Genomic DNA, 15,267 nt, shown 5'->3' with positions numbered 1-15,267 from the left:
ACATTGGCAGGCATTTTTTAGCCATACAGGCAGTGGTGGACGGTGCTTAATATTTCAGGGAGGGGGGGGGGGGCGCGGCGCCAAACAAACCTGTCCCCCCTCACTCGCACTGCCCCCAAACAACTCCCTGCAGGAGACAGACGGGAAGGCAGGGGTTTAGAGGCCTTGCCAAAAGGAGGAAGATGACACGGAGGGCTGCTGCTCCTTGCTCCAGGAGGATCCGGGAAGAGCCGAGGCTTCTCCTCCCGGCCGAACAGGAAGTGGGTCCTGAGACCTGATTGTCCGGGATTCCTAAGACTCCCTGGGCAATCGGGTCTTGGGACCCACTTCCTGATTGGCTGGGAGGAGAATCAGGAAGACAATAGTGAATTTTAATTGGTCATTGTCACACAACTGGGTTGACTCAGGGCGCAGTGCTCTGCGCCCCAAGCCCACCATTTTTTTTAAGCCAATTGGAGCCTCAGGCTCTAATCGTGTGCTTCCAAAAAAAAAAAAAAAAAACCCTTTTGGAACCCATGCGTCTGGAACCCTGCATGTAGATTAGGGGCCGGGCGCATGGATTAGGGGGGCGGCACCCCGCGCCCTTTATGGGTGGGCCGCCACTGCATACAGGTTCCTTGTAAAAATGTTTGGGAAAAAAAAAAAACGTGTTGGCATTGTACCTTGTAAAAAGGGGAAGGTGGACATTGCAGATTGGTTCATGTGTACTGCCTCCCGGGTAGGTCCCAGCACAGTGTTAAGATTCTACATATGCTTCAGGTATTTGAGTCCTTGCTAGCTAGAACAGGCCCTTCTGTGTCACTGTACACTTTATTTACTGTGGGAAATAGTTTGGCTTTGATTGGATTCCGCTAAAAGCTGGGCCTTTTTCCCAAAACAATTTAACAAACCAGACTGCCTGGCTTTTCTTGAGGTCCAGAGCAGTGATTATATTATTTGGATGGTTTGTAGCATCCTCAGAAATACTGTAAATGGACCAGTCCCGATAATAGAAAATTGTCCCCATACTTGTGCATGCTTGGATGGAATAGAGTAAGCATGACATTTCCAGTATGCTGAGACTTCTTCACATTGTGAGCCATTTCTCAGGCAAGGGAGTGACTATAGACAGAAATCTACAACTGAGTGTGTTCAGTAGTTATACAGGGAAGCTGCTGAGCCGGGCAGGGTTGATAGGATTATACCATTATTAAAGAAGCCACGCTTATCCTTTAAACAGCCTCTTCACTTAAGTATGCCTACCAGACCAGGGTCAGCCTTAAGTGTTAACCTGGTATGGTAGGCTCTCCCTCCCCGACACCCCCTATGGGATCAAGCTCAAAATGTTAGGCCAAAGATAGAGAGGAAGGACCCCCCACAAAATAAATGTAATAGAGCAGGTAAAAAAGGAGGGAAGCAAAGGGGAAAGGACAGAGAAGAGAGGGATACGCCAGTCTCCCGGGGGACCCTTGATCAAGGTACCTCATGAAACACTGGGAAACGCCCACATATGTGGCCCAGGGTTCCCAAATTGCCTCAAATTTTTGCATTATGTCTTGCAACAAGCTAACCAGCTTTCTTTATTGTACATCATGGGACACAGAGCCTTAAGTAATTACTTACTGGGTTATGGGCCACCTTCAGGTGTTGACACTGTTATACCCAATCAAGGAAGTTTACTCCCTATATAACCCCTCCTCCTTCCAGGAGCACATCAGTTTTTTCGCCAGTGTCTAAGGTGTTGGTCACGAGTGAAGATGTGCTCTGAGGAGCTCCAGGAGGGATCCATGCTGGATTTAAAAAGCCTCCACAGCCGGATCCATCCACACCACTGCGGTCACAGGATGGTACCCGGGCCTCTCATAGAAGAACGATGTTTTGCCTGTAACGCTTCTCTTCGAGGGCTGGACCCTAGGAACCAGGACTCTTTTTGGTCTTGCTACATTACCTAAAGATGTCCTGAGGGGTGCTATACAGGTCCAAAGGAGTGGAAACCCTATTAAAAGGGACCTAGTCTTTGAAGGTTTACTACGCTGCCCGCCGAGATGGGTGAAGTTTGGATCTGTCTGTTTTCAGCAGTATCCTGTAGCGAGGAAAAGGTAAGAGAAAAGCAACAAAAGGAACTGCAAAGTACACCTATGACTTTTTCTTTTATACTAATATTGTAATGCCTTAAAGTCTCCTCTAGAGGGAGTAAGAATACACATACCCTTTCAGTAGCTCTGTGTCCAGCTATAACAGTGTGGTGTGTCCTAGCAGCAGGAGGAGGTTCTTATCTCCTCTCCCCCCAAGTGGGGAAACCGAGGGGCTGGGGGTACATGTACAGTCAACGCTACATTACATTTTAAGCCTCAAACTGTGGGGATGCGGGCGGCTTTTCTAGTAAACATTTGTTATGTTTTTTACTTGTCTTTATAATGCAGGGAAGCCAGCCTCTCTTTTTCACAAAAGTGCTAGACCCACCTCTAGCCAGGTCAAGGGCACAGGGCTTAAACAGTCTTGGCATACCTAGATGATATATTGCTAATAGACCAATCAGTGTTTGGAGTAAGGTGTACGCATTCCAACCAGTTTCCTGGAAAAGTCTGGGTTGCGTTCTCAACCTAGTGATGTCTCCCTTAAAACCGCTAAAAAAACTGGAGTATTTTTGGTCTGATCATAGATACAGCCCAGAAAAGGGGTGTTCTTGCTCAGGCAAAAGACAACTCCATAAGAGAGTTGGTGCGGATGGTCAGGTCAAAATGAGATCCCTCCATTCACCTTTGCATGAGGTTGTTAGAAAGGATGGTGGTTCATTTGAAGCAGTTCCCTATGCCCAGTTCCATTCGATACTGTTGCAAAACAGTATTCTATTTGCTTGGAACAAAACGATCCAAGCTTTGGACTTGCCAATGCAGCTGTCCCCAAGGGTGTCCTAAAGCCTCAATAAAGAATCTGCTAAAAGGTAAATCCTTCAGACCACTTATCTGGAAAGTGGTAACGACAGAGAAGACAACTGTCCAAGCACAGTGTTCAAGAACTGAAAGAGCCTTGCCCATCAACATCCTAGAGATTCGGGCAGTGCGTCTGGCTCTGAAAGCCTGGACTTCCAGGTTAAGGGATTGTCCTGACAAGATCCAAACCGTCAATGCCACAGCTGTGGCCTATATCGATCACCAAAGGGGGCACCAAGAATCTCTCAGCACAGAGAGAGGTGAACCATTTTCTAACTTGGAGACAGAAAGAAATATACCGTGCCTATCGGCAGTCTTCATTCCGGGAATAGAAAATTGGCATGCGGACTACTTAAGTCGCCAGCAGATTATTCCCAAGGGAATGGTTTCTTCACCCTGACAAATGTTAGGGCTGTTTGTCAAAGATGGGGGACTCCGAACGTAGATCTTCTAGCGTCCAGTTCAACATAAAGTTAGTCAACTTTGTGTCCAGAACAAAGGATCCATTCACATGCAGAACAGATGTGTTGGTGATACAGTGGGATCAGTTCTCACTGATCTATGCATTTCCCCCTATTTAATTGCTGCCTCGACTTCTTTGCAGGATCAAGCTGGAAAGAAAGCCGGTACTTTTGGCAGCACCAGCATGGCCCAGAAGGTCATGGTATGCAGAAATTGTAAAGATGGCAGTGGATGATCCATGGTCCCTTCCACTAAGGTCAGACCTGCTCTCACAGGGGCCGATATTCCATCCTACTTTACGAACGCTAAATTTAATGGCCTGGCTATTGAAGCCCACATTCTAAAGAAACGTGGACTTTCCGGGTCAGTTATCTCTACTTTGATGCTATAAAGAACTATATATTATAGAGTCTGGAGGGCTTATGTTTCCTGGTGTGAATCCAAGGGTTGACACCCTCGGAGTGATATCATAGGCAGAATTCTTGCCTTTCTACAAATAGGTGTAAAGATGAAATTAGCCCTGAGTACTATTAAGGGCCAAGTCTCAGCCTTATCGATCTTATTTCAAAGACCGCTTGCTACGCGTTCTTTAGTCTGGGGTTTTATGCAAGGGGTGATGCGGATTAATCCGCCAGTTAAATCACCTTTAAACCCTTGGGACTTCAATTTAGTTTTGTCAGTGTTACAAAAACAGCCATTTGAACCGATACAGCATATTCCCTTAGTCCTTCTGACAAGGAATCTGGTATTTTTGGTTGCTATATCCTCAGCAAGGAGGGTTTCAGAATTGGCTGATCTTTCTTGTAAAGAGCCATATTTGATTATTTATGAGGACAGAGTGGTGTTAAGCCCTCGTCCAGGCTTTTTGCCAAAAGTCGTTTCAGCTTTTCACCTGAACAAGATATTGTCCTGCCATTGTTTTTTTCCAAAACCATGTTCCAGGGAAGAAAAGTCACTACATTGTCTTGATGTGCTGAGAGCAGTGAAAATCTATTTAAAGATATTTATTCTGCCAGAGGGTCCTAAGAAAGGACAGGCAGCGTCGAAATCCACTGTCCTAGGATTTTTTCCGACGGATGTTGGCTCAAACTTGTCTTGCATACACACGGTCACACAAAGTTGTCGGAAAATCTGATCGTTCTGAACGCGGTGACGTAAAACACGTACGTCGGGACTATAAACGGGGCAGTGGCCAATAGCTTTCATCTCTTTATTTATTCTGAGCATGCCTGGCACTTTGTCCTTCGGATTTGTGTACACACGATCGGAATTTCCGACAACGGATTTTGTTGTTGGAAAATTTTATCTCCTGCTCTCCAACTTTGTGTGTCGGAAAATCCGATGGAAAATGTCCGATGGAGCCCACACACGGTCGGAATTTCCGACAACACGCTCCGATCGGACATTTTCCATCGGAAAATCCGACCGTGTGTACGGAGCATTAGAGGGCGGTTAGTGCTTCTTGGGCAGTGCGTCACCAGGCCTCCATGGCTCAGATCTGTAAGGCTGCAACTTGGTTTTCAGTGCATACATTCACAACAATTTTATCAGGTGGATGTAAGGAGGTATGAGGATATCGACCTTTGGGCGCAGTGTGCTGCAGGCAGCAGTATAAGTCCTCAAGTCTGGGGGTACCCTGCGGGTTGTCTCTCCTTCCCCTCAAGAAGCTTTGCTATGGGATGTCCCATTAAGTAATTACTTAAGGCTCTGTGTCCCATGATGTACCTTAAAGAAAATAGGATTTTTATTACAGCTTACCTGTAAAATCCTTTTCTTAGAGTACATCATGGGACACAGAGGTCCCTCCCCTCTTTTGGGATTTAAGTATATTGCTTTGCTACAAAAACTATTTTTTTTTTTTTTCATAAACTACTATGCTCCTGGAAGGAGGAGGGGTTATATAGGGAGCGTACTTCCTTGATTGGGTATACCAGTGTCAACAGCTAAAGGTGGCCCATAACCCATTAAGTAATTAAGGCTCTGTGTCCCATGATGTACACCAAGAAAAGGATTTTACAGGTAAGCTGTAATAAAAATCCTATTTTTCCTGGGTCATGATCCAGGAAATTTTTCCTTTTAGCAGTCGTTAAGGAGACTTTGGGATTCGTCTGGGCCCTGGCAATAGTCAATTTAACCCCCAGCAGGATAAAAAAAAAAAAGTCAATTTCTGGAACTGTTTGGGGAGTTTTGGAATTGAGAAGTTGAGGAGGGCTATTGAGGGAGATCTATGAACTGGAAACCCTGTGATCTTTTGGATTATGGAGATTTTATTCCAGAAACTTCTCATTTTCGGGCATTCCCACCATGTATGGAGTATAGAGCCCCGCAAGTCGCATCCACGGAAGCATGGGGGGGGGGGGGAGAAGTCGGGAACATCTTAGCCAGCCTAGTGGGGACCAGATACCATCTTGTGATCACCTTACTGGCTTCCATGAGGGAGGTATTCAGGATTCTTTTAAATGAGCGAAAAAGGAGTTATTCCGGTTTTCCAACTCCCACTGTTCTGAGAGTTCTCCCTCCCATGCTTCCACATATGGGAGTCTGGTGGGATTAGAGAAAAGAGATCTATAGACAATCAAAATACCTCCCCTCTGCTCCGAGGCGGCACCACACCACCGGCATCGTTCATATTCTGTAAAGATTGGGGGATTAGGTTTGTTGAGCCAAAGCTTATGGAAGAAATGTGTAATTTGATGGAATCTGAAGCATTCAGAGTTTGGCAAGTCTAAGAATAAGTGGTCCTAGTGAAGAGAAGTGTCCTATGCGGTACATTCCCAGTGAGAACCAAAGCCGCCTCATGTGCCCAGACAGGCCCCTGCCACCGGAGGAGGGAGGGAGAGAGAGAGAATGAATACCCCCAGGCGAAAATTCCACGGATGTGCCAGAGTGTCTAACCCCTGAGAGCCATCGTCTCTCTGAAGGGAGAAAAATTGTGGGAGTTGCGCGTTTTGCCTCAAAGCAAAAACGTCTACTTGTGGAAGGCCCCAAGTCCTGGTGATCAATGCAAACACTTCGGAGTTCAGGCTCCACTCTGCTTCCTGAACCCTGTCTGCTCAGATAATCCGCCACTTCGTTTAACATGCCTTTGAGGTGGACTGCGGATAAAGACAGTAAATGGTTTTCACCCACTCCAGAATCTCCACTGAAAGCAAGTGAAGAGCCTTGCTTCTTGTGCCTCCCTGTTTGTTCAGGTAGGCTATGGTAGTGGTATTGTCCGACAGAATCTGGACATGGAAACCTAGGAGGCTTGGAGAGAAGACAGCCAATGCTAGGGTGACTGCTTTTAGCTCTCTCCAATTCGAGGATTTTTCGGCCTGGGACCATGTTCCCTGTGCCAAATCCTGACCCATGTGAGCCCCCCCATCCCCGCATACTGGCGTTTGTTGTCCTTTCTGACCGAAAAAGTGGCAACGAAAGAAGGCCCCTTTGAAGTACTACATGACTTTTCTACCACCAAATTGTACGTTTGACTCTGGTGAGGATCTTTATCTTCGCATCTAGACTCTCTGTCCTGTGGTTCCATGTTCTTAGAAAGAACCTCTGAAGAGTTCTGAAATGCAGCCTTGCCCATTGGATGGCTGGCATAGATGAGGTTAATGTTCCCAAAGCCGACATAACCCTTTGAACTGAAATTTGCTGATTCATTTGAATTGTCGTTACTACCCTCTGGACCTTGATCTTTTTCTCTTCTGGGAGAAAAATCTTTTGTTCTACTGAATTTTTCAGGTATCCAAGAAAAAGTACTTGTTGAAATAAAATTTTTGAATATTCACTATCCACCCCAGAGACTCCAAATGCCTGCGAGCTCTGTCCAGATCCCCCTGCAAGTTCTCCCTAGATGGGGGCAAAGAAGACGAGGTTGTCCAGATATGGGATTACCGCAATCCCCTGGAGACGAAGAGGGGAGAGGGCTTCCGCCATTATTTTCGTAAAAATACGCGGCGCTTATGACAGACCGAAGGAAATGGCCCTGAACTGTAAATGTGTAATCTCCTTGCACATATTCACCGCAAACCTCAGAAATTTCTGGGACAGAGGCGCTACAGGAATATGAAGATAAGCATCTCTCAGGTCGATTGATGCCATAAAGCATTCTTTGGTCAGCATATCCTTGACCGTGAAGATTGAGTGCATACAAAATTTCTTGTATAGGACTGACTTGTTTAATGGTTTCAGGTTGAGAATTAAACTGAAAATTCCAGATGGTTTTCTTATCAGAAATATGTGGGGATAAAAACCCTGACCTTATTCCTCTGTCGATACTGGTATCACAACCCTCTGGTGCATCAGATCCTTTAAAAGGTTCTTCATAGCCAGAGCCTTTGTTAAATCCCTTGGTAGGTTTGTCACAAAGTATCTTTCTGGAGGATGATCCGAAAACTCTATTCTGTAATCTTGGGACAGCATGTCCAAAATATATTGACTTTTTGTCATGCTGGCCCAAAGGGGGAGGAAACTTTGAAGCCTCCCCCCCCACTGGTATGTACAAGTCATTGCGTTTTGCTGGAGGACGCAGGAGGATGGAAAAGGACATTTCCTTTTCCCTTCAGCGACGACCAATTTTTTCTTTTCTCCTGGGGTTTGGTACTTTTGCTCTTGAGCCCTTTGGGAAGGAAAAAAACGCTTAACTGTTTGTTTTTTTCTTTTTGATAGGGAATTACTTCTTAGCTGTCCTATCTATGACTGCATCCAAGTCAGGTCCAAAAAGTAAGTTCCCCATGAACGTTATCCCACACAGCTTATTTTTGGATGCCGCATCCCCCAGCCAAGTTTTCAACCACAGAACCCTTCTGGCCCAGTGAGTAAAGGCTGCAGATCTTGCTGTCATTTTAATTGATTCTGCTGAGGCATCAGAAATAAAGGCTACAGCGGCTGACAGGGTTGAGAAAGAATCCAAAATTTCTTGTTTTGATGAGTCTGCCGAAATATGAGCCTTAAGTTGACTCAACCACAATTCCATGTTCCTGGAGACGACAGTAATTGCCATGGCAGTTTTGAGATTACCCATGACGGATTGCCAAGCCCTCTAAAGCAGCTGATCCATTCTTTTATCCATGGGATCTCTTAATACCCCCATATTCTTCGAATGCCAAATCCGTTGATCTCGATACTTGGGAGAAAGCAGTATCTAGTTTGGGATTTTTGTTCCAAACCGCCGCTGGGTCCTCATCCAAAAGGAAAACGCCTCTTTAAGGCTTTAGGAAAGAGAGGTTTTCTCTCTGGCTCTGTCCACTCTTAATAGCCTCAAAAATAACTGAGTGTACCGGAAAGTTGCGATTTTTTTTTTTTTTTTTTTTTTGTTCGCTGAGCCCTGCATACATTTTGTCATGCAAAGATAACTCCTTTCTTTCCTCTTCCAAACCCAGTGTGGTATAGATTGCTTTTAACAGGCCATCCACCTGTTCTAAAGACAACTTATATTTTGAAGGTAAATTTTCTCCTTCCTCCTCCTACTCATCAGATTCTTCTTTAGACTGGGAGGGGGAATCTCCCTCTTGGGTAAGAGATGCCTCCGTCTCCACCGTTGCGACTATCAGTGAGCCCTGAGAGAGAGGACTGTGAGGTAATTGGCTGACTCAGGGATGGGTTTGCTAGAGCAGAGCGAAATGATTGAATAGTTGCATCAAGTTCTTTATTAACTGATGCAATAAAATTGCTGCAACTGGAAGAAGCTTCTTCTTTAACTAGCGAATCAATACAGGCTTGACATCCTTCAGGTAGTTTTGCCTTACATGAAGGACATTTCCTTTTTGCCACTGGATCACAACTCTTGGCCTGCTGTGTGACAAAACAAGAAAAAAAATAAACCATCCCAGTGAGACAACCTGTCCTTTTTACAAGGAGGCTCACCACAGGTGCACAGTGAGAACCAAAGCCACCTCATGTGCCCAGACAGGCCCCTGCCACCGGAGGAGGAGAGAGAGGGAAAGGGAGAGAGGGGGAGAGAGAGTATATAACTGTCCCTTACCTGGGCCTTGCTGGTGCCTGTCCCACTTGCTGCCGCCATCGATTTCATCAAGGAGCGCTGCTGTGTGTGTGTGGCTGGACGCCGGTTCCGGACTCCAATAGCACCACTGCACCAGACCGGAACCGGCACATAAGCACCAGCCCCGTTCCTCCCTTCTCCCCCTGCGATTTCTGGCAGAAATTACGCCGTACGCCTGCTCCATGGGCGCCACCCCCTCCGGATACCTCACTTCCAGCGGATGGAGCACAGCATGCCATCCCAAAGATGGTGGCGGTGTCACAGGAAACAGGCGGAGGACCGAGGAAAAAAAACGGTAACCGCCTGTGCCTCACCGCCGCTTAGGAGTGTTGCCCACAGCAGCGCTGACTCTCCCTGAGCCCAAATAGAGAAGAAGGAGCCAAGCCAGAAGCACCTACAATAGCTGCAGAATGGGAGGAACAGCTCTCATGAGGTTTGAAAAAACGTAGGTGGAGCAGGAAGCCTGGGCTTTCAGGACAGCACCTAAGAGCCCTGTCTCCCCACGATGTATTCCTTCCGGAGGAAACACAAAAACTGGCAATGTGTGGGAAGGAGCCTCCTTTTTAAATTTGGTGGAAGGTGTGTTTCCTATTGGTAAGGGGAGGAGTCACTCTCTCAGGTGCTGTCCTGAAAGACGTTAAGGGAAAAGAGTTTTTCAAGCTTTCTAGTAATGTAGGGGCTTAAGAGACATTTATTGCTGTGGATTTGGATAGATTGACTTTTAAGCCTGAAACCTTAGCAAAAGCATCCAAAAGTTTACAAGCAGTGGGGAATGAAGTGACCGGAGAGGTTATGAAGAGGAGTAAATCGTCTGTGAAAAGGGCACATTTGTGTATTTGGGTTCCACACTGAACCCCTGAATAGCTTGGTTAGTATGAATAGCCAGCGCTAGGGATTCTATGGCTATTGCAAAAATTAGGGGAGACGGGGCATTCCTGCCTGGTGCCTCTAGCAATTCAAAACAGTTCAGAATAGAGTCCTTGAAATCGAATTCTCACTTCTGGGAAGGAATAAAGGGTACTGATATTTCCTATGAATTTTCACCTGAAACACCAATGATGTAGGGTGGCAAATAGGAAGGACAAGGAGACAGAGTAAAAGGCCTTTAGAAGGTTTAGGGAGAGAAGCATGCCCCCCTGATGAGGGCCCCCGTCCCAACCCAACTGGAGTAAGGAGATGATATCCACTGCTCTCCGCACTTGATCTAGGCCTTGTCTGCCGGGGTTAAAGCCGACCTGGTCCTTGTGAATGTAAAGGCTGATAAAGGAAGCTAGGCAGTTGGCTAATATATTGGTCAGTGGCTGCAAGAGAAGGTGCATGTTCCACCCTAAAAACAGATGGACATACACTGAGATTCTCCTTCCCTTTCCTCTCTAGAAAATGGAAATATTTGCACCAGTTCACAGGTTTTCAAGATATTGTTAAGTCTGCAGAAAGTGCTTTCTCTGCCCTTTTGTCTTTTTACATAGCCCAGTTGCCACAGTTTACAGCCACCTTACCTCAATGTCTTTATCCTGCAGATTTCCATCTACATTTGTGGGCAATGCAGATGGCATGTCACCACCTCTCAGCACCTCACCACCAGCTGCCACTCTGCCGCTGCTCCAAGCCGTGAGTCCTAATCCTGCGGACGGAACCCTAAACCCATCTGAGGTGAAGCCACCTTCCAGTGGTACACGTAAAGCCAAGGTTCTGTATGATTACGAGGCAGCAGACAGTAGTGAGCTGGCGCTCAAGGCAGATGAGGTAAGCTAAGGAAAACTGTAGCTTGCATTTATTTCCAAGACATTTTTCTTGAATACATTACCAGTTCCTTTGTTCCCTTTTTCAGTTAATTACCGTTTACAGCCTCCCTGGCATGGACCCAGACTGGCTCATTGGAGAACGAGGGAACAAGAAAGGAAAAGTACCAGTTACCTACCTGGAGCTCCTCAGCTAGACTAGAGTTACAGATGTGCAGAATCTCTCGACAAGCCAATTGCCCCTAGGGGCTGACTCATTGCTCCGAGGCTGCTGCTGCTTCAAATCCCAGTTCATCTGTTGTTGCAAGTTCCCTTTTTCACACAGCCCTCCTTGTAACTGATCAGCCTCCAGTTTTAATGACTGAGCAGCACAGATGTAGTTAACTGCCTCACACTGTGCATTACTAAACTTTAGTCTGCTGTTCAGGGGACTGTTCACCTTTCATGACCAAACTGGCTTGTGCTAAATTCCCAGATGTCAAATCTCCCAAAGCGCATTACCAATGAGGCCGCAAGCCAAGATGGCAGCAGCTTCCACAGTGTTGAGTCATTGGTGGTTGACGAGTCCCAACATTTTGTTATTTACAGTCACGGTGGAGTTCTGTACTTTTGAGATTCCTACTGATATAAAAAATTCTCTTTGTGGGGCATGTTTGGTTTTCAGAATTTTCTTCTAGTATAAAAGGAAAAAAATCACTTTAGCACCACTATGCAGAGAGAGAATGTATCTGACGGGAAATATTCTGTGACTTTCTCAGTCCCTTTTAGAGCCAAGCCATCTTTGTACACATTCCTTTGTATCAATAGTTCCCCCTCTGCCCCCCAGCTTTTCACAGAGATGACTGCCGACTAGCAAACAGTAGAGGAAGCCATATTGTGTTCCTTTCAAATGAGGTGTATATCCTGCAAACAACGTATATAATCGTCAAAATGACTGCCTTAACCTGGGTGCAGTCCTGGAATACTCTTTAATGAGGACATGTCAAATTATAAAAGAGATGATGTTGGAAGAGTTCTGTCATATATATATATATTTGATATACATAGCTTGTTCTCTACCCCTTATAATATCAACTGTTAATCTTGTTCAGGGAGGTTTACTCACCATCTACCATTATGAATGGGAAATGGTGTCCTATTTTTCTAGGAGTTATGCTTTCTGTTTGTACTTCACTACAGAACATTCTTATAGGCTTTCAGTGAACTAGCAAAGCTTCCTGGGCCATTCTAATGAGTGGTATTTGCCACATTAACAAAGCAGATGGACCTGATTTAGTGCACTACTTTTTATTTTAGATTGGAGCAGTTTCCAATATAGAATGTGATGTGAAGTGTCCGCGGGTAAGTTGACAGACCGCCTGCAGTGAACACATTACACAGAGAAAGCACCTGGCTGTTACTCCCGGCAAATGCAGGTTAATGGTCTTCATCCTCCCTCTCAGCTGAGTTGGGGGGGGGGGGGTGATTGCAGGCACAGGGAGCTGGAGCAAGCAGGTCCCTGTGATTGGCACAGAAAAACAAAACTGATCACACCTAAGCAACAACAGAGCTTGTCCCCTTCATTCACAAGAGTGGCGCAGACTTTATGCCTGTGCCACTCATTATTTCCCCCCTTTTGATTTTTTTTTTTTTTTTTTAAAGTAAGACTTGGCCCTAAAAAAAAAAAAAAAAAAATCTAGTATTTATCCACTGTCCATGTGGATACTTTTCAAGTATAATGGAACATGTTCTTCTAGCAAAAGTAATTTAACTTTTTATTACTGCCCTCTCTATATCAGACTTGCTGAAACCGTACCTTCCTGTGACAAAGATGAAGCAGTATCTGTGCTGCATAGATAGTCTTGGCAATATGGACACTGCACTCTTAACTGAATCAGGAACAGTCAATTATCTGTTCCTATGAACCAATAGGGCTTTTCTTGCTGGAAAGTGGGGTAGGGCAGCTTATGCCCCTGAATATTTGGGAGGGGGGGGGTTATAAAGAGGATTTTTGGATATTTTTTATGTTGTCTTTTTACCATAGTCTGAATGAACGATAAAATATTTTTTCTCTAAATTCCCTTGCACTTTATTGGGTATTCAGAGTGAACACAGCTTCACTGGGCTCAGTTAACACTCCCCTCCTTTAGTAAGGCATCACCTCTACATATGATAGAAATTATAACATAAGACACATCTCATCCCAATGACTAGCCTACCTTTTTTCCGTAGCATCCCTGTAAAATGACAGGTCCTCGTTAAAGTGCTCCTCATCTCCATTTAAAGATTAAGCATGCTATAATTTCCTTTCATAGTTTATATATCCTATTATAGGAACAAGGCTGTTTAGACTGGATTCCGTGGTCCTATGACATTTAGTATTCCATTATTCTACCTATGAGGAACAGAATGCATTCATTAAAATTGTTTGTTTTTGAACAAATCTTGTTGCCAGTAGCAACCATATTCCTCCTTTCAATCTCCCATACACCACAAGAACAATGTCAGAATCTTATTGGATCATGTGAGTTGCAAGGACAGTTCTTTCTTCAGACACGCTTAGTAAGAAGACCCACTATGATCAGTTGAGTTTTATTTTCTTATCTTTCTACACTGGTCTCCAGCGCTGCAAAGTGCTTTGTTACTGCAACACAAAATGGCTACTGTACCGTCCGCTCCCCCTCCTGAGTCTGGTCCCACTAAGGCCAGACTCTCTCCAGCATTTCTGGGTCTGCTGTTATGTTCCCGACTTTTCTAACAAGGTGCAGGTAAACCAAAAGGCCCACTGCTTCACACATATGTAATGATTTTTCTTTTATTCCTGTGTGTTAATTTATTGCTTGTCTGCATTAACTGTCTGTGTTTGATTAGATATATTAATAAATTAAGTCATTCCTGCATAACAGGCCTGTGTGACTTTTCCCTCAGCAAAGACTGCTCAGACTACAACGTGTTAAGTTTATTCTACTTTCAGTAGAAATAGGATGTCAAAAATACAAGTTGTCTTCAAGGAAAAAACAAAACAAACCATCATAGAAAAATAAAGGGCACAGTGGCATGGTAGTGTCAAGCTCTGCATGCAGTGACACCATTAGGGTTTAGCCTCCTGTAAGGGCAGTGCAACACATCAACCAAACCATTTCCTCATCTCTGACTACAGCAATTCAAAATCAGATTGGTTGCCGTTACTTAAATCTGCACTGCCTATGCTTGTATGCTCACAAATGTATACATGATGAATGTGTGTGGTTTATTAAGCCTGTAACAAAACAATGCTCGGTGGTCTCTTGGTGGTAGCAGTCTAATAGTTAGTTGTGGTTCATGAACTGGGTCAATTGAGCTTATGTACATTCTTCAATCAGTCCCCAATGGTTCCTATCTCTGTACATGTCATACAAATGTTTGGACCAGCTGAATTTTTGGTTCTTGGGCTTCAGGAGCTACCTTTTTAAGGATGTTCCAGCTTTTGGCCCTGGGGAAGGCAATTGGCCAGGTGCAGGAGAGGAAGGGATGCCACATCGCATGTACCATGATAGGCTAGAGCCCAGAGTGCTCTAAAATTAGAGAATGGATGATTAGACATCCATATTCTACAGCTGTATTAATGACCATTCCTAGAGCTTTACACACAATGACTGGGGTATTAGCTTCTGCTAGGAGAATGCACAGAAAATGAAGAGCCACTTAATCTATTAATCTCTTCCCGTATGCGGCCTCAAGGAAGTGGGTCTTTATCCGTGAGGCCGCATATACAGGTGCATCTCATAAAATTAGAATATCCTCAAAGTTAATTTTATTTCATTATTTCAATTCAAAAAGTGAAACTCATATTTTATATAGATGCATTACACACAGAGTGATATATTTCAAGCATTTCTTTCTTTTCGTTTTGATGACTATGGCTTGCAGCTAGTGAAAACCCAAAATTCAGTGTCTCAGAAAATGTGAATATTACATGAGACCATTAAAAAAAAAAAAAAGTATTTTTAATACAGAAATGTTGGCTTACTGAAAAGTATGTCCATGTATAGTATAATAGAGTATGCACTCAATACATGCAAAATTCATGCAAAAGGTCGGGGCACCTTTTGCATGAATTACTACATCAATGCGGTGTGGCATGGAGGCGATCAGCCTGTGGCACTGCTGAAGTGTTATAGAAGCCCAGGTTTCTTTGATAGCGGCC

The 15,267-nt window shown here is 44.7% G+C and overlaps 1 protein-coding gene across 8 annotated transcripts in view; it reads left to right on the top strand.

Annotated features, from left to right (window-relative positions):
* SH3GLB2 (SH3 domain containing GRB2 like, endophilin B2) overlaps window positions 1–13,984 on the top strand; it is a 175,152-nt gene extending 161,168 nt beyond the window's left edge. For all 8 annotated transcript variants that reach the window (XM_073600121.1, XM_073600123.1, XM_073600128.1 and 5 more), the window contains 2 exons: window positions 10,881–11,106; window positions 11,192–13,984. In XM_073600121.1, the coding sequence (XP_073456222.1) occupies window positions 10,881–11,106; window positions 11,192–11,299 (334 nt within the window). In that variant the 3' untranslated portion in view covers window positions 11,300–13,984. The remainder of the gene's footprint in view (window positions 1–10,880; window positions 11,107–11,191) is intronic.
* The last annotated feature ends 1,283 nt before the right edge of the window (window positions 13,985–15,267 follow it).

Source organism: Aquarana catesbeiana, linkage group LG09, assembly GCF_042186555.1.
Source record: "Aquarana catesbeiana isolate 2022-GZ linkage group LG09, ASM4218655v1, whole genome shotgun sequence".
Lineage (NCBI taxonomy): Eukaryota > Metazoa > Chordata > Amphibia > Anura > Ranidae > Aquarana > Aquarana catesbeiana.
This window is presented reverse-complemented; position numbering and strand designations above follow the sequence as displayed.